This window comes from Pseudoliparis swirei, chromosome 20, assembly GCF_029220125.1.
Source record: "Pseudoliparis swirei isolate HS2019 ecotype Mariana Trench chromosome 20, NWPU_hadal_v1, whole genome shotgun sequence".
Classification (NCBI taxonomy): Eukaryota; Metazoa; Chordata; class Actinopteri; order Perciformes; family Liparidae; genus Pseudoliparis; species Pseudoliparis swirei.
This window is the reverse complement of record NC_079407.1, coordinates 7315250-7341228: the sequence shown is the minus strand read 5'-3', so window position 1 is coordinate 7341228 and position 25979 is coordinate 7315250. Positions and strand designations below refer to the sequence as shown.

The 25979-nt window shown below is 42.0% G+C and overlaps 1 protein-coding gene across 1 annotated transcript in view; it reads right to left on the bottom strand.

The window, feature by feature from the left end:
• Positions 1–1213: 1213 nt before the first annotated feature.
• pcp4b (Purkinje cell protein 4b) overlaps positions 1214–25979 on the bottom strand; it is a 35794-nt gene continuing 11028 nt past the window's right edge. The window contains exons 2-3 of the mRNA XM_056441174.1: positions 12481–12532; positions 1214–1911 (exon numbers count right to left, since the gene is read on the bottom strand). Of these exons, the coding sequence (XP_056297149.1) occupies positions 1781–1911; positions 12481–12532 (183 nt within the window). The 3' untranslated portion in view covers positions 1214–1780. The remainder of the gene's footprint in view (positions 1912–12480; positions 12533–25979) is intronic.

The following is a 25979-nucleotide window of genomic DNA, read 5'->3' as shown; positions in this document are numbered from 1 at the left end:
TACACATCTAAACAGCCGGGGTCCGTGCAGTCTGCCCGGAGGTTTTGAGTCAGCGGATTTGGGATGGCCGCTTAGTTTGCATCAGTCAACCGGGGTGGACTGTGACTGTCCTTAACTAAATTGAATGGCAATACATCGTTGTCAAGACATTTGACTCAAAATCACAAATGTCAGCCTCATCGAGGCACACGAGGAAAGGTCAGACAAACCAATGTCATGAGGCTTCATCATCTGGGATTCATGTCTGTGCAATATTTTTTGACAATCAATCTAAATTAGAAGATGACGGTGAATTTGTACCTGTCGATGAAAAGTCAGGAGATCACCAGTCAAGCAGATTCATCCTCTGGGTACCATGAATATCTGTAAAGAAATGTCATCGCAATCTATCCAATAGTTGTAGTCCATTTCAATCTGGACCAAAGTAGGGGGCCGACAAACGAACATTACCATCCATAAAGCCACGCCTCCAGCAAATGTACTTTTCTAAATGGTTTATAAAATACAGATCAACATCTCAAAAAGTAAACAAAAAAAGCTGTGTTTCCATGTGACATAAGATATATCACGCCATGCTATTCCTTTTAAATTCAGAACTAAACCTTCAGGCTGTAGCACATATCGTATTTCTGGCCGTGTTTGTGTGCTTTCTCCTTTCTCCTCGTGCAGCCTAATGAGGGAGACCACGTAATGTGCCCGAGCAGTATGCGGCATAACGATGGGAGCCGTCTGCTGTTCTGTGATACACTTTGAAAGGAGTCAGGCTTGTTTGTGTCAGCTGCCTCGTAGCTAAAATGGCCGTGCAGTTAATTACAGTGAGCAGAAGCTGGGCAACTAAGACAAGAATCAAATGCCAATGTTCACTCAATTTATTTGGGTTCTATTTTTAACCAATTTCTGGATAAAATATACAGTATTTATGCAGGTGTTCGTTGCTCGTCGGATCTGATTCCCGCTGAGCTGAGACCAGTGGGAATCAGTCAATCTGCTCGCCTGGCTCTACATGGAGAAGGTCATCAAGCTGAGAAGGGAATAGATGTCGCCCAGCTCATTGTGGAGCGGTTGCTATTCATAGTTTGTCATCAGAATACAAGTCCCTCAGCTATCCCTGCAGAGTGTATGTCAATGCAATATATCGGATATAAGGCAGCAGCCACTTTTCATATGTGGCTCGAGGTGTTTGTCAAATCGTTGAATTTACATAGACTCTACACCAGTTCCACACATTTTTTATTTATTCAATGTACATTGATACACACAGTGACAGTACCATGCGGGTAATAAAAATGCCTCTGGGTGAAATATTCTGTTCAGAATGGAAAGCTCCGGGCTAAGTTTCCTTAAATACACCTTCAGTCCAACATCAGCGTTTGCTCCATCTAAACACACACACACACACACAGTATACGGGTGTTTCTGGGAAGCGTAGTCCTAAGCCTTTCAGAGAAAGATGTTGCAAGTAGAACTATTGAGGCTGGGATAAGTACAAAAACATATTCTAACACAAACACTAGCGAGACTTCATGATACACGGGACGGGACAGAAATCCAGTATTCTCTCTATCTGTTTCCGTTACTCATTTATTGATACAGCAGTCAAATAATAAATTATAGTAATTATAATAATAGGATAATGAAAATTCACAGACATGTTATATGATAAACAGGCTATTGCATTCTCTCCCCCCTCCCTCAACCCCATCACAACCCCTTGGAGTTTCAACAGGTATGAATTTGTTTACATGCAAATGTCACACCGTCGTCAGCGTCGCGGCGCTCACTAGGACTTCTCGACGCGCTTCTTCTTCTGGAACTTCCTAAACTGGGACTGAATGGCGACGGCCGCCTTCTCGGTCTCCGGGTTTTCCATGTCAATGTCAAAGTCCTCTGGGACGTCCATCTTGGACGCATCTGGAAGGAAAAAGGAAATGATGGGTGTCACTCGTGGTACTGTACACAGGGTCAAGTCCCGCCTCCCTTGGACAGCATTGTCCAATCACAGCTTGGCAACTGTAACAAAGCACTGCAGGCCTTTTAATTCATTCTTTGATTTCTCCAAATGTGGAAGTGGTGTGAATAGGACTCTGTCATATTCATTGAATGTGTTGTAACTCTGTAATGATTCCTTCTGGTCACATGACATCTATTGCATCTGTCCATCCTGTTGCTCTCCTGAAGGTTTCTTCCCTTTTTTCCCCGCAAAAAAAGGGTCCTGGGACAGGGATGCCGTATATTTACAGATTGTAACGCCCTCTGTAATTTGTGAGAATGGATTAGACAAAATAAAATGAATTGAATTGAATAGATTGTTACTAAATAAATAGTTAATACAGCATTTGGTGTATTGTCTTTTTTAGCCTTTCCAAATAATTCAATTCAATTCAGTTTATTTGTATAGCCCAATTTCACAAAATACAAATTTGTCTCGGAGTGCTTTACAATCTGTACACATAGACATCCCTGCCCCAAAACCTCACATCGGATCAGGAAAAACTCCCAAATAACCATTCAGGGGGAAAAAAGGGAAGAAACCTTCAAGAGAGCAACAGAGGAGGATCCCTCTCCAGGATGGCCAGGTGCAATAGATGTAATGTGTACAGAAGGACAATGAATACAATCATGTGTTTGTGTGCTCCAATGCAGTGGTGCTGCATTAATGCATTAAAGGTATTTATTTATGTATGTATGTGTTCCTAAACTGCATTGAAGCTCCTTCTGGTTGAGACTATGAGTGAGAAGCCTTTTGTTTTCTCTCAAATCTTCCAAATAACTATGAATTCAGAGATTTTTTATAGGCCACCAGTTTCATTGTAAATTGTATATGCGCTGTGCAGGAATGGAAATATTGGAAAAACATGGATTTGATTTCATGGAGTGCGATATTGTTCCATATATGGTTTTGTAACATCTATCACTACATCTACTCGGCCGGTGCTCTCGGAAAATTAATTGATCGCCATTCTGGACATTGATACTGTCACAGTAAACCACCAGCTCTTCATTGGTGAGTTTGTAAAACAGTAACATGATGCAGTGATCAGTAACAGTTGCTCGGAGCTCCTAAACCCCACCCCTCATCATAATAGTGAAGCAGAGTTCCCATGGGGGAGCCCGAGCAGTTGTCTCCCGGGTTAAAGGCCAAAGCATGATGATCACCAGTTCTTAATCCCCTCTGAAGCTCAGCCAGCGCTGACCAACAACACACCATTATAATCCGAGTAAAAAACGCAGGTTGGGGTGTTTTTAATCCGCTGGTCAATGAAGTCCTGAGGAATACTGAAACAATTACTGAAACAATTAGGTCAGTTCATGGCTAAATTCTCTTTTCTAAGGAAATGTTGGTTCAATTAATTATTTGATGTAGCACAGGAACGTGCTGCTGAAATTGGGGCAACAGAGCTGTAGTCTGTAATGAAGCGGGTTATTCAGGACATCGAAAGGCCTCCACAAGCCGACATTCACCTGAGCAGGTTTCCCTGTGGCTGGAACGTACGTCTGCTTACGTCGCCACAAGTAACAATCAGATGATTAAGTCACACCTGCGTTGTTTATATATACCCTGAAGCTAACATGGAAATCTTTTCATCGGTTTATTTTTATTTTTTTAAGCCACATACCAGTATGCAGTGGCTCTCCCACTGAGATGAAACCAAATCACCAGTTAGCTGTTTCGGCCTTTTTATTTTTTAGAGTAAGGCTCCAGACTGCGACCAAATGGTCGCATTTTGCGCCTAAAATTAGACACAGTGCGAGTAAATTTTTCATCAACTCGCGCATGCGCGACCAGTAAATTAGCAGATTTCTTTTTTTTGTTATTAAATATTTTTGTTGCTTACAAACTTGTTCTACACTTCAGCCCACTATAGTTAGCGGTAATGCCTGAATGACTGGTTTGCTAACCGACATTAACTCCAGAAGAAGAAGAAAGGAGACGAAAACCGAAGAAGAAGAAGGCTGGCCTGTGTGTGAGGGGGGGGCTAATGTGTGAAAAGAGGCGCACCGCAACGGAGACGCAACGAGGGCGAGGGCCGCAGAGTGAGAGGTCCACGAGGGGATCCTCACCACCGAGCGGCGTCCCCGTCCCCCGAGTTGAATCTCTGGGTCAACTCAGCCGACTCTCACATGTCTGAGCCCCTAGAGACTGATGCTCACGGTAAACACATTCCATCAGGAGCGCGCGAGGATTTTGATAAAGTTAGCGGAAGGATTTAAGTGACAACATCCGGTTTTGCAAAGTTAGCGGAAAGAACCACGTGAAACAACATCCGTTTATCAAAATAAGATGTCGACAAATCATACACGAACATATAAAAGTAAACAATGAACTGATGTATCTTTATAGATAGTTTCTGAGATTTAGCTTAAATTATGCTAACATTAAAACATTTTTACTGGACCAAGGAAGAGTTTATAAAAATTAGTCAGTCTTTTGTATGTTAAGAAAAGTCCTGTATATAGATTTCCCCAAGAGTTCCAGGAAATGAATAATGCAGATGTGTTCCATACATATCTGAAATCCCCTACAATAGCAATCAAACTATTTTAATGTATCAATTAGGACATCCTAAATGTTTAAAGAAATCGGTAATTTCTTTAATGTTTGAGTTGCTTTATATATGTATTTCCTCATAGTCCTAGGCAATAATGCTACACAATAAATAGAATGCTTCAATCAACACCGTGATCGGTGATTGGTATTATCGGATCGGCAGATACTGATTTCAGTGATCGGTATTATCGGTGATCGGCAGATACTGATTTCAGTGATCGGAAACACTGGAGTTGATAAGCGTGTCTTGTCTGATCAATACACAACAGTGAGGTGCGTGAATGGACCGAGCGGCCAGCTGCTGATCACGCACTCAATAGCTCGACTGCATGAATAGAAGGTGCGCGCATAGCGCGCAAAAATTTTTTTTGGGAGCACCCAAGACCCATTTTGACCCAGGAAAAAGTGCGCCCCTAAATTTTCTGCTTGCGCCCCTAACATTTTAAGTTAGGAGCGACTGTGCTCCTAGTTAAAAAAGTTAGTCTGGAGCCCTGGTAACGCATTTTCCTTCCAAAGAACAGCATGGGAGCCATTTAATTGTTCTACCTTGCAACACCCCTGTGAAGGCTTGACCTGTTTGAGTTGGATCAGCAGAACAGTACTGTAGATAAACACACATGAGAGAGGAGAGGGGGGGGGGACTCATGTATTGACTGTGCAGCTAATCCTCGGCTTCCCTCGGGGCTGAGCTGGAGTACTTCTCTCTTGCTGTTCAAGGAGGAAACACTAACTGCTGTGTCAAGCCGAGCTTTGAATCCCTCATTAATTGATATTGAATTTCCCGACGCTCTAATGCCTGCTGCTTTCGTCCCGGCCGCATGAGCTATTGAGCTGTACGGTCCGGACATGCTCATAATCTCTGTAAGACATGCTTTTGACATATTCTTTTTGGGGGGAAATGACACACACGCAGGATGTTATCCGGTGCGACCTTCATGTGTTCGAGGGAATATTGTAATTGTGATGACAGGTGTGCAGCTTTACAAATGAAATAAACAAATACCACCTTTACACCTTGCACTAAAATGCATCCTTGACCACATGAGTGTTAAAGGTGTAAATGCATCCAAAACACACTGATCCAATGCATCCTGGGATGCATCGTGACCACATTGAACATGAACGTAAACGCTATTGCATTTTCGATCCACAAACGACAGCGACGTAGGCCTCGATACAAAATCGCTCGCGTTCAAAACCAGCGACGGAGCAGCTAACTGCATTCGCCAAATAGTGATTGACAGATGGCAGCCATCTTTTTGTTTTTGACCCACGCAAATGAGGAAGGAAGTGATATTTGGTTGTTTGGATTGGACAGAGCGATCCGGTCCCAATGTGGACACCGAAAAGACGTATTAATAATACTAGAGGTGAATTGAATCACGTTGAATCAAATCTACAAAATGCTTTTTAATGCAACGAATAAAAGTAAATTTTTTTGTTTAGTTTTTTCTAGTCAGAGACCTTTCTGACCATCTCTAGCAAACAGTGATACAGTTAAGAGTCAGTGTGCTTCAACACAAACTGCTTGTCAAATCGCCAGAGCGTCGTCTGAAACAGTTTTTCCTTATCAAATGGTCAAACTTCATATTTTAAAACCTAGTTTGGTTTGAGAATATCCCGGCTTTTCAATTCTAAAGAAACGGTTCCGATCAGCAATAAAGAAATTCTGCAGTGAGGATGTAACTACGGTAAATGAACAATACATCTTACAGTAATTGAATTAACAATACCACAAAGGGGGGCGTGGAGGCCGCGGCGTCCCCGTTGGCCTGAGCGTATCAGCAGAGTAATAATGAGAAATGTGATTTATGGTCAGTGTTCACCGGCATCACTCGTCAGCTGGCAGCCACACAGCTAGCGAGCGATTGTGAAACATGAATGTTAATCAGCTTATGCAAGCGTGACTTAAACTAATGCCACTGCGTCTGGAGGGAAACATTTAGTCTTATCAGCACTAATATTCTTAGTTTTCTGAAATAATTCAATTTTTTGGATCTGACAATGCAGCACATAGTAACTTTGGATTTCACGAGTTAGTGAAGATACTGATTACTTTGGCATCGATATAGTTTATCGCCAGTCATGTACAACTGTCGAAGGTGATCACTTTTAAAGCGGCGTTTCCTTTACTAATCAAGTCCAGTTTATTATTTGGGTGGAATCATTCATCAAAAATATTCATGTCATCCTCTTGATGAAAGGCTGTGAGTCCTGAGGACAGATTTTCATCAATTTCTTCCAAGACAAGAGGCAGTGGCTGAATGTGACAATGACGGATCATTCTCCTCAGTTTGAGGATTCATCTCCTCATCGACACACACACACACACACAGATTACAAATCTATTACCTCTGGCAGCCCTTTCTGTGTCCCTGTCTACACCTAATGGAAGTGTTATATCTGCTGTCAGAGTGCCTGTCTGGTCATCTTTGCTGGGCGTTCAGTGAGGAGGAGAAATACATTATTTATTTACGTGTTGGTGTGTGGCAAATAACTGGAATAGAAGCATACATGCGTCTCGGTTGTAGTAGGTTCAATACATTTACTTTCTTCAGACATGGCTTTCCTGCATGTTGCCAACTTTATCTCTAGTTCAGATGGAATGGGTTCAAAAGTGACATGATAAGACCGTCCTTGTTTGGCTGTCTTTCGAAATGGCTTTTAAAATGGCTTTTAAAAGCCGTTCTGAAGCCCAGTGAACGCTGGGACGTCTTATTGATTTCACTTCTTAAAACCAGTTGAGCCGTGAGAGGGATTTGTGGAGGCGGAGAACGAGAGGCATTAAAGAAGAACTTTTAGACCTTGAGACCAGAAAGACAGATTGTGGAAAGTAAAGTGAGACTCGAATTTTAAAGGGTTTTACACAGTATATGTGGTTATGTTTTTGGGCTTAAAATACTGCAGAGCTGCAGGTATTTCTCACTAAAATGTCCCTTGCTAAGTACATTTAAGGTGCATAAATATGATCCTTTAGAGCAGCGGTCCCCAACCTTTTTTGAGCCACGGACCGGTTCCGTGTCAGAAATTATTTTCACGGACCGGCAATATAAATGACGTAATAAATATGACGTCATACAATTATACGAAGGGCATAAAGTGCCAAAACTACAACTCATCATTACGCCGAATTAGTGTGAGCTTGTTTACCTGCAACGAGCCGCTAATGGAGACGGCGACACAGACGTGTGTTTGGTCCGCTGCTCCTAACCGAGTTCTGGTCGCTGTCATTAGAACACCGGCAGAGTTGTTGTGTGAAATGTCCCTTAAGGCCACCGTCATTTGCATCTCGAACACATTTTTTTCTAGCTCGGACGGGCTCGATACACCGGGTGGGTTTGTTTACAAATGGGTTGCAGGTCTATTCTTTTGCAGTCGGGTCTTTTGTGGTTGGAGTACCGCTCAAACTCTTCCACTCGGTCAACGTCTGAAACATGTATAATATTCCGCTGTTCACTCGCCCACACAGCAGCGACTTTATCGGCCAACTTGAAAACAGTTGTCATTTCCCTGAAGTGACAGAATTCATTGAGCAGGTTGAATATGTTTTAAGATTCTTTGTCACTGAATCAGAATCAGAATCAGAATTGTATTTATTGCCACTGTGCCGCCAGCAGAGGGTTCGGCGCGTGAGACTCGCCTGCAACGATAAACCCGAACTTTAAGACTCCTGAACGCGGCTTAGACGTACACACGGGTGTATCCGCTCCTTTTTCAAAATAATATATTTTTCCGACTGATTTAAAAAAAAAAAAATTTAAACTTTGTTTATTCACTTTTTTTCCGCGACCCGGTTCCAACCAAGCCGTGGACCGGGGGTTGGGGACCCCTGCTTTAGAGAGCCAACATCTGCACCAACAATCTTGATTATCAAGGAATCTTTTCATTTATTTATGAACAGCTACTTAAAGTTCACTAAATAACTTGACTGACTTTGGGTTCATCCGACAAAGAAGCAATTTTAAAATATTGTTTTCGTTTCTGGTGATGGGAATTTGTCATTGTCAAATTTTAAATTTGTGATTTTGGGCTATACAAAATAAACTGAATTAAATTGAACTTATCCGGAGTGAGTCAGTGCTGTTAGTCCATAACATGTAAGAAAAACATCCACCATTCAAAGCCGGACGGTCTGGAGACAAAAGAGAGAGAGAGAGTGTGTGTGTGTGTGTGTGTGTGTGTGTGATGAGCCTGCCACTGTTTGAAAGTCAGTGTGTGAGAGTAAAGCCCCTCAGGCATTGAAACGAAACACCTGAGGGGCAGCAAAGCGTGAGAGAGAGACCACGGCGATCAATACACATGAAGGACCGGTTCTGTATCGATTAGCACTGGGTGTTCGGCTTTTCACTCCATGTCAACTTTGAAATTGTCCTTGTCGAGGGAGCTTCTGTGTGACCTACTTGGATGTGGTCACACACAAAAAAAATAAAAAGCGTAGAATGTTCAAAGGCCTACAGAGGAAATGTGTTCAGCTCTTTCTAGCACTGAATATATCTGAAACGGCGACGCCGTGTGCGTTCACTCACAATGCCAAGACACATTCAATACGGCTATAATTGAGTACAGTGGAGCTAATTAAAACGTGTGTATAAATTGGGTCATCTTCACTTTTGAGAGCTTCTCGCAAACTAATTATAAAAGGATGACTTTGATCTCTCAGGTGAGTCTATTTGTCCAGTGGCTGTTTGAAACAGGGGTGGAGGCGCTGATAGTGTTTCCACATTGTTCCTGAACAATTCTTCGAAAGCTTAACAATTAACCATTTTTATCTGCGAACAAGCAGATGATTATTTCAGATTATGAAGGCGTCATAGCCACAGATTACAGAGTGCTGTAATGATCCTGTCAGTGTGGTTTGTTTGTCCAGTGTGATGTTGGAGGAAGCCCGCGCTGCCCCAGCTGTTGTAGTGACGGGGACAGTCTGTGTTCATAAGGTCAGTGGACATATGGAGAATATGGCTCGCATGCACAAACATCTGGACTCCAATCGCGTCGGACCAGTGTCACAGGAGATTATTTTTTAGGGGGAAAAGGACCGAGCCAGAAAGGGAGTATTATCAGTTTTGGAACGTAACAAACACACAATCTCTGGTAGCATGTAAGGACTGTACTCTGTGCGTTTCTTGAGTATTTTCCTTTTTCTCTCAAATAATCTTACAAGGCCAGACGCTAATAGAGTGGTGGAGGAGTCCTCAAAAACACAAAGGGATTTAGCATTGTACCAAATTTGTTTTCTTTTAGTGCGATTTTGGTCGGATGCCTGAACACACAAGGGATCATATGGTTATCATGTGTTCCATGATATGAAATACATGCGGAAACGCCACAAATTTTTGCCTGTCTTAAAAAGAGGTTACTGTTAGCAAGCGGTTCAATGAGATGAAACAATGGCATCACAGCCTTGTGTACACACTGTGGTTCCTGGCATAACATTAGCTTTCTACTGCAGCCAATTGGATTTATGCTTCAAAAACCATAAAAGTGGCATTTATTTATGAAAATGATTTTGCTGAATAAAACTTGTCAGTATCATATAAAGGTTTGTTTTTTCCTCTGAGCTTATTTTCCGCAATAAACCCAAGTCAAATTGAAAAATCTCATTGGCTTTTTGTCGAGGGAGCCGCTGTAACGTCTGTTGTTGGCCCACATAAATTCCCCCCTGCAGCACTTATAAGTGGAGTGGGTACAAAAACATTGAAGTGTCTGCCCCACAGTCTTGCTTTTACTGAAGTAATGGATGGAAACGTTTAAACATTTTAAATAAACATCAGCAACTGAACGCCTTCTGGAAAAAAAGGATGCTTCAATTGTATCCACTTTGATAAACATTGAATCTTGAGCTGTTATCTTTGCGATAAACACTTCCGTCCTCCAGCTTCTCTCTGAGCACCGCTATCTGGCACACAGGCTTCACTGCATGGCAGAGGTGCATCACTGTGGCATGTACTTGGACCTACTCGGTTCAAAATGTCTCTATGTGGCTGTCCTTCAGCCTGCAAGAGGTTGTCTCGAAAGACTCTGTGCGCTGGGGGAATGCAGAGTGGGCGAGAGTCAATAGCGGCGTTACTCTCTCTTCGCCCACTCTTAAGAGCGCTCCCTCTCGCCACATTGAGAGCCACACTTCAGACACGCTGGGAAAGCAGATTTTCCAGGCATCAAATTAATTGTCAAGGTCAGACAACAAAGGAAAGAGCAGCCTGTGGGTGTGTGTGTGTGTGTGTGTACTTTCCTTCTCTAGTTGTATTAAGTGAATAGAAAGGTGGACCTGAATCCTAAAGGCAGTGACACATTAGTCTCTGTGTTTTAGCTGCAGTGGCTGTGTGGCTTATACAACTTTAGTTCTTTATTCACAAATAATGTGTCATTTCTTTTCTAACTTGCTATCCAGGCAGATTACTGCCTGTTAACGACATACGTCGCAGGATTATGTCTTACTCTTTAAGATAGACAACATGGTTATTAGAGGTTTTTTTTATTCTCTCGCAAAGCTATAACTTTATTCCCTTCTACATTACAATTTTGGCAACAGTATTTTACTCTTGTAAAATATATTCCATTAGCTGTATAATACTTTGAATCTCAAGACACCAAAGTGACCCTCACGGCTCAAGTCTTTGCAATAATAATTACAAAACAATCTTTTTACTCTGTGTTTCTGTCAGATAAGATTTCTGATCTTTATGGATCAAACACTTCTGTACATTTGTAGAGGACTCAATTTAACGCTCTAACACTTTACACCACTGACCCGTTTTCTTTTTCCACAAGCACATTACGTATTAATTTATTGAATAAATCACAGAGCACACTATTTTATAAAATCCAAATGGCTCATTCTCAAAACGGCGAGGTGCTGAGTCAACGCGGCGCACCAAATCACGGACATGATTTAGAAGAGGTGAAAGCAGGGGAGATATTAGTTCTCTCGTTGAAGCCTTTATTTGCTTCCCTATGAAGGTTTAATGACAGAAAGCTCAACAATAAACATGATTTGTAACGCACTTAGTGCACAGAGCGGATCTTCATTTCCCCCAGGACAGAAGGGATGCAGGCGATCTCTGTCAGCTCAGGGGGGCAACCGGGGAGTTTACAGAAGCTGATCTTTTCCGTTTTGTCTCCTGGAGTCTGTATTACTTCACCCTGCTGAGTCAGGGCGTTAAAGCTGAGCGCGATCAGCAGCATCGCCAATAGATTTATAAGAAACATGTAACGGTGTGCAGAACCCCTGTGAGACACCAAACTGTGAGCAATGTTGATGTGCTATAAGGCACGATGTCATGCATGCTGATAAAAATTCTCCATTGCATTGTTCCGAACCTGAGTCATGACTGATGAAAAACTATGTGTGCAAGTAGAATAATTCACACCGATTTAGAGCTCATGCTGTGCTGACTGGAGGGCATTACATGTGACGAAACTGTCAAAAACCCTGTAAACCGACACAAATATTATATTTGATGAAGACAAATAAAACTAATTTATGTGCCTGTAATGAAATGTTCTCCGTGTCATGTAAACGATCACAAGACACCCTGAACTTACGTCAGATCATGATGAGATATGACACGGAAAGCCCTGAGGGGGGGTGGTGAGGGGGGTAGGGGGTACTCTGTTGAAGCTGTCCTTCAGACCCCCTTACTGTCAATCATGTGACATTGCCTTTTAAAGCTCATCCTGCGTACGCGAGCCCACATGTACTGTAAGCTGTGGCCCACTTCCCCTCCCCCGCTCACTTCCTGTCTGCGCATCAATCATTCTCCGTCTCTCTTTCTGCCGCACTGTCAGTCGCCAAGTTGTTTTTATATGAGTAAATGGTGCAAAAATTTGAGTTTAAAAGCTTAATTTAGAGGCTGATGAAATGTTTTGAGAGTAATAGTCACAATATATGACGTAAAGTGTGTGTTAGTCAACGTTTTTTCTTCTTTTTTTACCTTGTTCAGCAGATGTCTTGTTGTTGCCAGCAGCTGCTCCAGATCCTTGTCTCTGCAATGCACAAAAAAACAACAGAAAAACATGAATGAGATCTTTCGTTCTTTTCAAAGCACTTCAAAGTCCAACAAACTTCAGCAAAACAAGAGAAGATTTCCCACAATCCTTCCATCATATCCAAATGAATTGAATACGCTGCTCCTTGACCTTTACTAATTAAGCCTCGTCCTTCTGGATGTTCTGACATCTTCTGGGGGCTGAGCTGCCCCCTAATCTGCTCGCACGCTCTCTGAAGTCTCCACTCCGGAGTATTTTAGCCCGTGGGGTCCCCTTGTTCTGACCACATGAGCTGGACAAAGGAAACCCTGCAGGCTGAGGGCCCTGTGACAGTAAACATGACCAGCAGTAAAACAATGCCAGAGGTGTTGCGGTTTACTACAGTTTGGTACTGTGACACTTCAGAGGTCGGAAAAATATGAACATAAGAACAAAGGAAATGACCTTTATATATATACACTACCGTTCAAAAGTTTAGGGTCACTTAGAAATGTCTTTATTTTTCAAAGAAAAGCACTGTTTTTTCAATAAAGATAACATTAATCAAAAATACACACTATACATTGTTAATGTGGTAAATGACTATTCTAGGTGGAAACGTCTGGTTTCTAATGAAATATCTCCATAGGTGTATAGAGGCCCATTTCCATCAACTATCACTCCAGTGTTCTAATGGTACATTGTGTTTGCTAATCGCCTTAGAAGACTAATATCTGATTAGAAAACCCTTGTGCAATTATGTTAGCACAGCTGAAAACAGTTATGCTGGTGATATAAGCTATATAACTGGCCTTCCTTTGAGCTTGAAGTTTGAAGAACAAAATTAATACTTCAAATATTAATCATTATTTCTAACCTTGTCAATTTCTTGACTATATTTTCTTTTCAATTTTCAATTCATTTGATAAATAAAAGTGAGTTTTCATGGAAGACACGAAATTGTCTGGATGACCCCAAACTTTTGAACGGTAGTGTATATATGTGCTTATTTTGCCAACTAGAAGGAAATGAATAGCTTTAAAGTCAGAGAGCTGTCACAGCTGTCAAATGCATGATGTGTTTTACACTGTTTACATAAAAAAAGATTTACGCTTATTTACTTTCAGGAAAATAGTCCTTAAACCATGCATACTGACAAATAATCTTTAGTTATAAAGCTTAACATTCAAAAAGATTATTGTCTTTCACAATACAATAAAAGCCACAGAATGAATCCTAGTGTACTTTAATGGAGCGTAAACTCCATCTTAAATCATTTAAACCCTGAAACAAAGTACCCGCTCGCATCAAAACACGACTAAATGCTACTAAAATAAATAATATACGTTGATATAATACCCCCACATTATGTCTATGTGAAGCGTTTTTTTCAAAAAACTACTTATAGTCATTTACACATTAGAGACTGAAAATTCGTACAGATTAGTGGTGGTTCTACTTGGCCATATGGTCATAATCACATTCACTCTTATTTAAATTCACTCCACATCACAAGATACACAAGAGGAGGAGGGGGGGGGGGGGGGCAGACTGATGCAAATGAGAAAACCTCCTCCTGTGGAACCAAAAATAAGCAAACATCTCCTGTCCACAGTGGGAACTCTCCCCAGGTATTGTGCACTCTTGCATGCGATGATGCATCACGGTACTTAGCCAATTTAACACAATCATTACACCCTTACATACTAATGCAGCGACATTTATCTAAATGTCAACTTGCATTTTCCTCCAGCCATTAATTCCCCTGGTCCTATTCTGTATTCCAAACACTTGCTTTCCTCACATTAAACTGCAAATAGGCACTGATCTCTGGAGAAATAACCCAGGGTGGTTGTGTTAATATGTCTGTCTCCATGTGAGTGTGTAGAAATACATTTAACGCGAGAAGGATGAATACATTTCACCTCTTAATTGGACGTCTACCGTCTGACCCTCCTTAAACGAATGTTACTTGTTGTTGTGTTTTTAGAGAAATAAAAAAAGTTGACATTAGAATTTTAAAAAACAGGTTATATAGCATGTTTGAAATGAAATCCCTCGACTCTGCAAGGTTCAGGCAGGAGCCGACAGCATCAGAGGTGTGAAAAGGGTAAAGAAGATATTGTGTTGGAGAGGAGAACAGGAGTGACAAACCCATCACAATGAGCAGATTAGGGAAAGCTATTCTTAGAACCCGACTGTAGTGCAGCGTTAAACATGCGGCACAGAAAGAGGGAGAAGAGATATCACAGGGAGTGATGAAGGAGCCAGAGGGAGTACCGGAAGAAGCAAGAATGGATCGAGGATGGAAAGTTAGAAGGAAGAGACGTCTTTTGTGTCTTGTTAATCACAGTTTTAAGGTCGCACTGGGGAGACATGTTCTTCTGAAAAATAAACTTTTATGCTGCATTTTATTATTGCATGTGTGCATGATGTGCTCAATGTCATAGTCAGTAGAAAACAATCCTTCATTCAATGAATGTGAACTCTCTGACATGGCTATAAAAGGCGTTCTTACATTTAACATTGTATTTGTTATTATTATATTTATTTGTCTTAAATTTCCATTTTGGAAATGACACTTTTGCTCTTTTGCTAAAAAGTTCTGACCACTCTAATGTCTGTCTGTAGGCAGGTTTCCTGGGAAACCCATGCAAAACAAGTGAAACAACTATTTCGAGGTAAATATGTAAATATTCCCATTGGTGCTTAGCAAACCTGAAGGCATTAAATGATCCGCTTGTTTGTTTGCTGCTCCTCCATCAGCCCATTGCTAATTAATTCAGCATTAGCTCCCCTCGTTATAATGGATGTCCCCTCGGCCGTCGTTTGCGGCCGCCTTGGAGGCCCATTTATCTTCCCAACCACAACCAAAGAGCATCGGGGATTCAGTGGAAAAGAAAAAGTGCAAAAACCTCCAAACTCCGACACTCGGTCACTGCCACAAACTAAACATCCAGTAAGCAACACCACCGAGGAAACGCTCCCCTCCGGAAACCTACCAAATCTGATCGTGAGTTGGAATTGATGTCGTTAATACAAAATTAATTTTTATGATTTCTGTCTGAAAACCACATGATATTAGAGGACGTTGAACACTTGAGGGTCCCTTACATCCCCAATGCGTGTCACTTTGAACCTGGCTGTGTTTGTGTGGGGAAAATGAAATCACATCATCACAGTGTCACTCTCCTTATCATCAACCTGCACCGCTTACTGCCATCTGGGAGGCAGGTTGTCAGCTCGTGTTTTTGTATGCGCAGCCTGGGTGGGAGCTGTGGAGATGGGATTTATTTCTTGTTAATCCGTAGAAGGAACGGAGGATGAAGAGAGGAGAGCAGGATCAATACCTCTCTCTGCAGTTATCACGTACTGATACAACATTGGCATAGGGAAGATTAATGACCAGAATCAACTCTCTGGCTGTGGGGAAAAAAAGAAAAGAAAAAGAAAATGGGGAGAAAGAGGGAGTTAGGACTGCAGCAGTTCAACTTCCTCTCAGTTTCTAGAGCTAGTCACTAAAACCCTGACAAGCAATAGTTTGACATTTTGAAAACATGCTTGTTCCCTTTTGCAAATAGTCACACATCCTAAAATGTTGACTACCTCCTTTATGAAGAGATAGCTGGATAGAATATAATATATATATTTTATATATTTCCTCTATCATGGCTGAAATAGGAACATTGTGTAATATTACTATTCATATTTGAATTATCTTGTTAAAGCTTTGTTTTGCACATATAATTTTGTCTATAAGAAAGAAAGTTAAACGGTTGTATTTCAACAAGCGTTTCATATGGATTGATTTTCACATTTAGAGGTAAAGCACTGGGGAGTTGGCATGGTAACAAAACAGAGCGAAGGAAATGGTTCCATTTAAGTAACGCCTTGGAGATTTAGCGCCAGCTACTTTCACTGCAACCTTTTTATTATTCGTTGGCTCAAAGGTTTCCCGTCTGGTCGTGTCAGAAGGGTTTCCGTGCTTCAACAGCGGAGGAGTCGAGAAGGCATCGTGCTCTGCGTCTTCTTTTCTTCTTTGATGCCGGGGGGTAGAGCGACGGGCGGTAAGGGGGTTTCAAAGCACACCAGGCCTTTTGGTGGAAGAAATGCCTAATTTGAGGATGGTCTTTGATGGAATTCTGACATTTGCATAAAAGGAACCACACTTGAAGTGTGTAAAATATAGTTAGTCATGCTACGCTACAGTTTATGTTTACCTGTCGAGCTAATCGGGAGGATACCTGTTCCCCTTTTGATTTGTCTGTCAGGAAGAAAGAAAGAAAAGCACTGACGTGAAACGACTTATCAAATTGTTTTGTGGTGTTTCACATTGCAGTCACACAGCCGGGTTCTCAGAGCACCGTTTAGTTTCTCCCTGTTACTAATCCCAGTTCAAAGAGGCGAGCTGAGTCTCTCCATCAGCCTCTTGTAATGGCCGTGAAATGAAGTGGCGCTGCTCCACTGCTACAGCACCAGCTGGGGGAGAGCAGGGAAACCAGTGTGTCCACGCTGCACTGCATCAGTACTCTCTGCAAGCTAAACTGACCTCAAGCTCATCGGGTTCACTTACTTATGTTTGCCTTTGGAGATGTTATGTTGATGTGAAATTGTAGCACTGTTGCAACAAGATTAATATTGTAATAAACACAGAGAACAGCTGCAAAGGTTGTATTGGCTTTTGAATGATTTAAACATTCCCAGAGGCCCAAAAGAAGATTAAAAGGCATGACAAACCAGCCTGGTCCATCTAGGCAGGCAAAAGATGCCTAGATTAGATGCTTTGATTATATTTCCATTGTTTTGGATCACGTGTATATGTGGTCTTTTATCTATCTATTCAAATCTAAACTTATTTGACTTTTACGTCAGTCTAGAGCAGGGATTCCCAAAGTGTGGTGCGCGCACCCCTGGGGGTGCGTGAGCTGCCTCTAGGGCAGACATGGGCAAACTACGGCCCGCGGGCCACATCCGGCCCGTTAGGCTTTTTAATCCGGCCCGCCGAATTTGTCCAAATCGCGACTTTGTTTACTTCCGGTGTGCGTTGGCGCGGAAAGTACTCGTCACACAAAACCCTTCACCATGATTTGTCAATCCGTTTGTCTGTCAACATTTTGCGAAAAAAAACAACCAATGAACACTCAGTAAATCACAAGGGACCCGCCCACCACACAGGTGGGGCTCATTTAGAAACAGCCGCAGTGATTTTGCTGAGCAGCACGGAGCCTGGAGGAGGAACACGCAGCCAGAAGAGAGCCACTTGGACCGGGTAAGAGTCTTTACTACACACACGTTACGTGTCACGGTGTCCGTCCCGGTGTCCGTAACTTGTGCGCGGTGCTGACTAGTCTTGTATTTTACAGAGAGGATTCACCAGCGCCTGCAGCTCCACCTGCCCGGCCAGCAGAGAGGTCTCGTGACACGATGACATGATGTTATTATAGTGAAGCCATATTGTAAATAGTCTGTCAATAGTTGTGTTCTGTTTTCTATTTCACAACATGTATATAATGTAGAATTTTTATTTTTAATGTACAATACATATTTATTTAAAAAAAAAATGAATGGTCATTTTTATTTGCACACACCCCATGCAACTTTATCTGCAATATGAAGTCATTTCTCAGTCCCATCTTTATCATTTTGGTGAATGTGTGTCATTTTTACTAAAAAAACGTTAATACAAAATTTGGTTTTCCTCATTTATTCATTTCAGTTTATTTGTAGAGCCCAATTTCACAAATTACAAATTTGTCTCCGAGTGCTTTACAATCTGTGCATATAGACATCCCTGACCTTTGACCTTTGACCTCACATCGGATCAGGAACAACAGGAGGATCCCTCTCCAGGATGGACAGGTGCAATTACATGTATCTAGCATTGTATTCAGATATTTCACTGCTTTTGTGAACCTATGACCTTTGGTAAACCAATTTCAAACACCAAAACAGTTCGTCCACATGAGTAAAGGTGTGTTTTCAGAAGAGATATGAATAATTTTTAAAAATCGAACTTCAATTGTCAGCTTTAGGGTCATATTTTCTCGAGTAAAGCGCTGTCGGTTTGTTTGTGACGGGGTTCATACACATGCTGACCAGATGACGCCGCACATCGCCCTCAATTTAAAGACCCCTTTCTAGTTTCTGCTGCAGGCAGGATATTTAATACAGTCTATCTCTCAGGACAATCCGTCCATTATTTTGCGGGGTTTAAAACAATTAGAAATTATTGAGCTTGAGTATTTCGTTGGGTAATAATTTGTTTTGAATGTTGAAAGTGAGCATTGATCTCTTTCCAGTAAATGTTGATTACTTTAACTTTGCACCTTAAGATAGATAGATATATACTTTATTAATCCCCAAGGGGAAATTTGTCGAGTCAGTAGCAGCAACACACAAGAATAAAAATAAAAAAAACACAAAATATAAGAAGGGTTAGGGTGATCTGGCAAGAGGTGAACTGTTGTAGAGCCTCATAGCCGTCGGCAGGAATGTTCTCCTGTATCTCTCCTTGTGGCAGCGGAGCGTGAGGAGACGTCTGGAGAAATTGAAATGTATAAAAAACAGACGCAATCTCCAGGTTTAATAAATTACATTGCGTGTCCAAATGCTCCTGGCCCGGCCCCTCTGTCACATTTTAGAACCGAATGTGGCCCGCAGGTCAAAAAGTTTGCCCACCCCTGCTCTAGGGGGTGCGCGAGAGGAAAAATGTAATGGCGGTCTAATGGTGTAATAATTAATATTAAACATTCTCAGGGCTCTCAAGTGTCACGCATTGAGCGTGAGACTCAGTGGCGTCCCTAGGCTAAAAAACCCGGGGCTAAAGCCCCGGATGTTTTTTAATTAGCCCCGAATGTTAATTTCAAAAAACAAAAACAAAAAGATTTGGCACACAAGTGGTTAACACTTCCAGGTCGCACGTGACGTCATTCACCCAAAACAGCGGAGTCAGGCTGGCAGCAGGCGCACGTAACAGCAAGCTGCTGTCTGAGAGTGTTTCTATGTCTACAAATTTCGCTGTATTCACTCCTCTGGGCTAAGCCCAGCGCCGCCGCTCCCATAACGCGCATCGCTCTGCCGTCATGTTCCTCTATCCTTACAATCCGTTCCACCGAATGTGCAATCATCCCTCATTTTAGTGTTGTTGTCCAATCACAGGTCATACTTCCGTTGTTTTGAGAAAATCTATCTTTCCCCAAAATATGTATTAAACTGAACATTTCTTTCTAGTTTATACTGTAATGTGGATAGAGGGGTGAATGACTTTGGATATAATGACTACGGTTGTAAAGCTCTATCCATCCATATTAAAAAAACAGAAGAGTTAGAAGTTTTAACACAACTTTAACACTGTCGATGTGGGCGCCGCTCGGCCGTGACAGTCACGATGCTACACTCAGAACTCTGCGGCGTTTAACTCGGCTTCAATGCAAGACGTGACTTGATGTCATTTTGTTTGTTGACCATGCTCTGCTCGGCGTAGGGGTGATGGGAAACTATAACACTCCCGAGGGCAGCGGTCAGAGGAGGAACCATCACGGCTGAGCAGCTCAGGGGCCGAGCCAAATGTAAACTGCAATAACAGCAGCTCGATGGGAGAGATTACTGGAGGGGGAAAGGGGAAAGACGCTATCCTCCCTCTGCAGATAAATGCACACATGAAAACACAAACGCTGGCCGACAAATCTGCACTTCTGTGGACACATCAGGACGTAGTGAAGTGAGCACGAACGCACCGCGAGAAGGAGGAACCAGTCGATAAGAAGCCGATCAAGCAGAAATAAAAACAGTAATTATAAGACGTTGAAACGGGAGATGGGGAGCAGAGACGCGTATGCTGTGCCTCTCATTAATCATGAACAGACTCCGGTACACAAGGTTAACAAACAGTGTTTTGAAGTGTGTGTGTGTGTGTGTGTGTGTGTGCCTATTTGGAAAATTACACACATAAACAGCAGAGCTACTGGAGAATACAACAAACAAAAAGGCAAACTCTTTTTGTGCCTCCAGGCTTTTCAATTTGGATACTAAGAAATAAACACACACACATAAATGTAGGCATACATCGTGAAGCAGAATAACAAAAGAGCACAGACTGTAAGCAGGTTGCAAATCGGAGAAATGTAAATATGTTTTTATCTCTGATTGGGCACATTCATGGGGGAGACGGAGAGGAGAGAGAGTGTGTGGAGGTTCAGAGAGAATCCTTGAAAACATCCACCTCCTTTTCATTCTGCTCAGAGAAAGCCTTTATTTCATTTATTCCAAGCCAAATCTCTTTATCTGCCCGACAGAATAAGTTGCTGGAAGCGAGCATTTTTATGTTGTGTGCTGTAAATAGTGACACAGATTAAACTAAAGTGTTCAGACTTCTTCTGTATCATTGGATGTCAAGAATAATGAGCATCCAAGCCCAAATATCAAGCCTGCACTCTCAAGTTCTGTCTCCATGTGGATATCCGCACAGACATGGAGCCTTATGCTGCTTTTCCATTTTAAATACAGATACATCTTATTTCTTATAGGTTTTTCTATGTTATGTTTCTTGAGCTTTGCACTGTTTTACATTACAAATACCTTCTATGTGCAAACCCACATGGCAATAAAACTAATTCCGATTCAGGTGCTTGTCTGCTTCTTCAACGATACTAGTGTTATCCTGCAATTAGCAATCAATGTAAAGAGTCAATGTTTATATAAGTAAACCTGTTAAGGAATAGTTAATTTTGAGAGATATTTATTGATGGTAACGACTTCCTGGAGTCTCTGCCGGTTTCCTGGGAAACTTGCAGTGCCGCCAAGACATTTTGCCGGTGGGCAGAATATATTTCCCCCCACGAGCAGTTCTTATACCAAAGCAAAGACAAAGTGTGACATATGTTCACCATAATATATAATATATGGTGAGCCACGCATGTGAGACATTGATTCTGTGGGAGATCCTCACAGTTAAAGTTAACATGCAGAACAAATGTCTTTGTTTGACTGATGCATACTGTAGCAGCATGTCAAGACCTATTGATTTAACTCCCTGAGGGATACATCATGCGGAGGCAAAGATGCCCTGTTTTCTTAACGGCGACTTCTTCGTATCATTTTAGGACAGCGCGTGCCTCTGCCGCCTCTGAGGCGACGTTCTGCTCTGTGGAAAAACCTGCACGGCTCACACTCAGTGCGTTTACATGATGGTATAATTCGAATCTTGCTTTAGTCGGACGATGCTATCTTTTGGGGGATCTGCTATTATCCCAATATACAGGACTGTCTCAGAAAATTAGAATATTAAAAGTAAGAAATTTCTTTTTTTTAAATAAAAAAAAAAAAAAAAATGTCATGCATTTCTGGATTCATACAAAAAAATCAAATATTGCAAGCCTTTTTTATTCTTTTTATTGCTGATTTTATATTACAGCTTAAGAAAACTTTAAAATCCTATCTCATAAAATTTGAATATTTCCTCAGACCAAGTTAAAAAAAAGATTTATAACAGCAAAACAAAATCAAACATTTGAAAATGTGTTTCCAGGTGTTTCGAGTTAATTAGGCGATTCAAGTGATTTGTTTAATACCCTACTAGTATACTTTTCATGATATTCTAATATTTAGAGATAGGATATTTGAGTTTTGTAAAGCCATAATCAGCAATATTAAAAGAAAAAAAAAAATAAATATTTCAGTTGATTTGTAATGAATCCAGAATGCATGACATTTTTTTTTTTTTATAATTTTATTGAAAATAAAGAACTTTATCACAATATTCTAATTTTCTGAGACAGTCCTGTACATGGCAGTGAGTAATTCGAATCATTGGCCGAAAGCATGTCATATCCGATACGATAGGTGGCGCTGTTTTCATTACAACTCGTGGTGATACAGCCATTTCCGCTTGACCTCTTCACCACTACCAACAACAAACAACAACAACAACATCAACATTTCGAGAAAAATGGCGAACAGAGAGCAAGGCGAAGCTACATCCCTCTATTATTCTGGTGTGGTGGCTCTTGTGTTCTCCATAGCGTTGTTTGTTTGTTTTCTGCCGGCCAGGCTCCCGGCAGTGACAACTTATCGTCTCTTTCGACTTCCGGGTCACGACATGGGAGGGAGGGAGGGAGGGAGGAGGGAGGAGGGCGGCGGGATCTCAAGCATGCACAAAGACGCAAAGTCCAGTTCCTAATCCAATTCACCGTTACATGCCGCGATAGTCGAATTATCAACTGGATCGGATCGAGTTATCCAGGGGTGTTAATCGGATCGTAGTCGGACCGCACATAGTCGAACAAAGGTGTTTACATGAAACGGATAATTCGATTTCAGTCCGACTCAGCCAGTTATTCGAATGCATGTAAACACGGTCATTGTTTCTCTTTTGCTCCTTTAACCTCCAGCTCTTCAGAAATCAGCCTGCTCATCCTCACCGTGCCGGCTGTGGGGATGTGTTTGTGTCTGTGTGTGCTCTTCACTACGAGTATTTCCGTGTGTACAGACCACTCATCTGTGTGAGCTCCATTGGCAGTTACATAAACCATACTGTCATAAAGGCTACAGGGCATACTAACACTAACACTGCCAAATCAGTTCTGGGTCAACAACTCACTGCTGCGAATTTTTTAGATTTTCTTTCGTTTGTTGGGTAGCCAGTACATGTCTGGGTACAAATGAAGAGAGAGACTCGTCTTGCCTTTGTAGTACAGGTCAGTAATTACCATGAAATATAATTCCTGAATTTCCTTTGGATGTTTTTTGTCCGACAAAACAGACAGTAGTTTGACCACAGTAATTCCAACATAAAGAAAGACAATTGAAAGGCCAATAGAAGCACGAATGAAGGTTAAATTGCATCTAAACTCCCAGTTTGGAAATGCATCTCCTTTGTATGCCAAATTCCATCGCTGCAGCCTCTGGCCCTGATGTGTTGCCACGCTAATGCTAATGCTAACGATGACACCATTCACAAAGTTAAGTTTGATTTTTTTCTCGATAAATCATTAATAAATGCTCTTGTCTTTTCCACAGTCTATTGAGGGGATGCACCTACTGTGGAACTTGTACAGAAATAATGCAGTGTTTCTGCACATGGCCCCTGTTAACCCCCATATGACGCCGGCATGAAACTGATGTGGTGTCTTTTACTTTCTCCAAGTCAAGTGCAGAGATATTTTCTCTCCTCAGCGGAGCCTTGGGGACACGTGGAGCGAATCAGCTGGGCGAGAGGAAGAGCAGCTGATTTGCCTGTCATAAACATCAGCTGTTTGACTGTGACTGGCGACGCTGCACCTTGGCACGGTCTTTGCCCGGCGAACCACGAGGCAGAGAAACTCAGCTGCACACTTCCAATTTCCTCTGTGGCAGCCATGACCCCTCCTGAGGTGAACAGTTGTCAGGCCTTGACGTTGAGGATCATACAAACACTTCTGCTTTCATAATACCTGTATTGTTGCAAAGCAGTTGCAGCTGTTTCTGTTTTCCTCAACCGTTATCAAGCCACCTCCACACGCCTGTCACTGTGCGAGACACGCTTCCAGTTGATCCGCTTCCTTTGATTTCCTTTGAGGCTCAGGGTGAGGAGGGCTTTTGGTAAAATGATGAGTTTCAAAAAAAGCAGGCCAGCTGTCATGCAACCAAGAAGTTGTCCCCAGGAAAGCTGTGATCAAACCACTCACACTAAACTCCTTTCCTCTTTTTTTAAATGTAACATTTTATTTGGGGGGATTTTTGCAATGCAGCAGTAAAACTCTCGGCTCACATAATGCGGTCGACACCAAGCCAAGAAGTACCGGTATACTAATGCCTTCATGTCCCAGAAAAGTCTGAAATCACAAAACTACAACAAGCCCCCGGAATGAAATCAAAAAACATTTGTTTCTTTTATATCAAAAAAGTAGGGGTGTCAGCGTTAACGCGTTAATCTATGAGATTAATTTGGCCGCGATTAACGCACTAAAATATTTTACCGCAATTAACGCAACTTTGTTTACTTCCGGTGTCGTTGAAGTTGTTGCACTCCTGTGAGTGTCAAGCCGCGGCAGTCCGCCTCCTTCCTCCCGTCTGCTCCTCCATATTCACAGAGAAGCAGAGGGCGACGTGTCGGTGACGCGGGGCGGAAGGTGCAGGTGACTTTTTTTTGTTGCTCCGCCCGATGCGCGCGCAGACACGCCGGCATGGAGCTCTGCGGCGCGCGAGACGGAGAGCCGAGAAGAGTGAACGACACGTGGAGACAGAATGACATGCTGCTGTAGAGACGATCAACAACAGACGTTTAGTTTAATAAAAGAACAAAGACGTCTTTAAGAAAATAACCTGACATTACTTCTGCTGTAATCTGGCGCTATCGAGAACATTACAGGGGGGCGGGGCCTCACCCTGATAGAATGGTGGGGGAAACACTGGGATGTGTCACATGCAAACGCCTTTAAAAGGTGAATTTACATTGTTTTGTAAAATCGAGAAAATGAGCCCAGCCTCCAGAGGGTTAACGTGACATTGTCAGTTAACAAGGCCACTGGTTCTGCTGTTCAATGTTAAAGATGCCAGGACCAATGGGGTCTCAAATACACCTTTGTTTACTAATCTGAATGTTTCACTGAAGAAACAATTTATCATCCACGATATTAAATACCTCGCTGGCACTTTATAGGTAGGAGCCTCTTTGAAAACACAGCTCTGTGTGAAGTTTTGTCTTTAAAAAAGAATACAATTAAACAAGTGTCTAAAATACACGCTGTCTGAAGGGATTACTCGTTCATTTAGAAGATTTAGTCTTTAGAAGAAAAAAAACTTTTAATCGCGATGAATGAATTTCAAAATGTGCGATTAATTAGTTAAATTTTTTTAATCGATTGACAGCCCTACTAAAAATACTTTGATGAACAGCTTTCTTCCACTGAGAGAAGCACTGAGGGGAAGAGAACGAGGAGGGAAGGGGGAAGAAACACATTACAGCTCCTCTTTAAATTATTTCTTCAAACTCTCGTCTGTTACACAATTTAATGAGCCTTGAAATTGGCGAGATTACGTTTGTTGGCGTTTCTTTCATTAGTGTGGGTGTCGCCAATCTCTGGGGATTGGTTTCCTCATTTTGGGATTGCTAAAGCGAGCTGCCACAGAATGCGTTGCAGTGATGAAAGGAGCAAAAAAAACTAGCCAGCAAGCCGGTAACTAGATGAGGGAGTTCCCAGTGATCAGCCGGTTCTGGTTCAATCAGCCAGCTGATTTACACAAGCTGTGCTGTGGGTGGCAGCGCTTCTAACGCTTAATCATGTGGTGAGAGCGAGAATCTGTTTGTCAATTAAATCACAATAAGAAACCATCAAGCCAACGAGTTGAGAGAGAAATGAAATAACGGTCGAGAGTATGCGTTGGAATGATACATCCAGGATGTCCAACTGATTCGGTAGTGAAAACAGGTTAAAAGATAAAGAAGCTGAAGCCTACAGATCCCAGTGTAAACATGAACCAGCACATC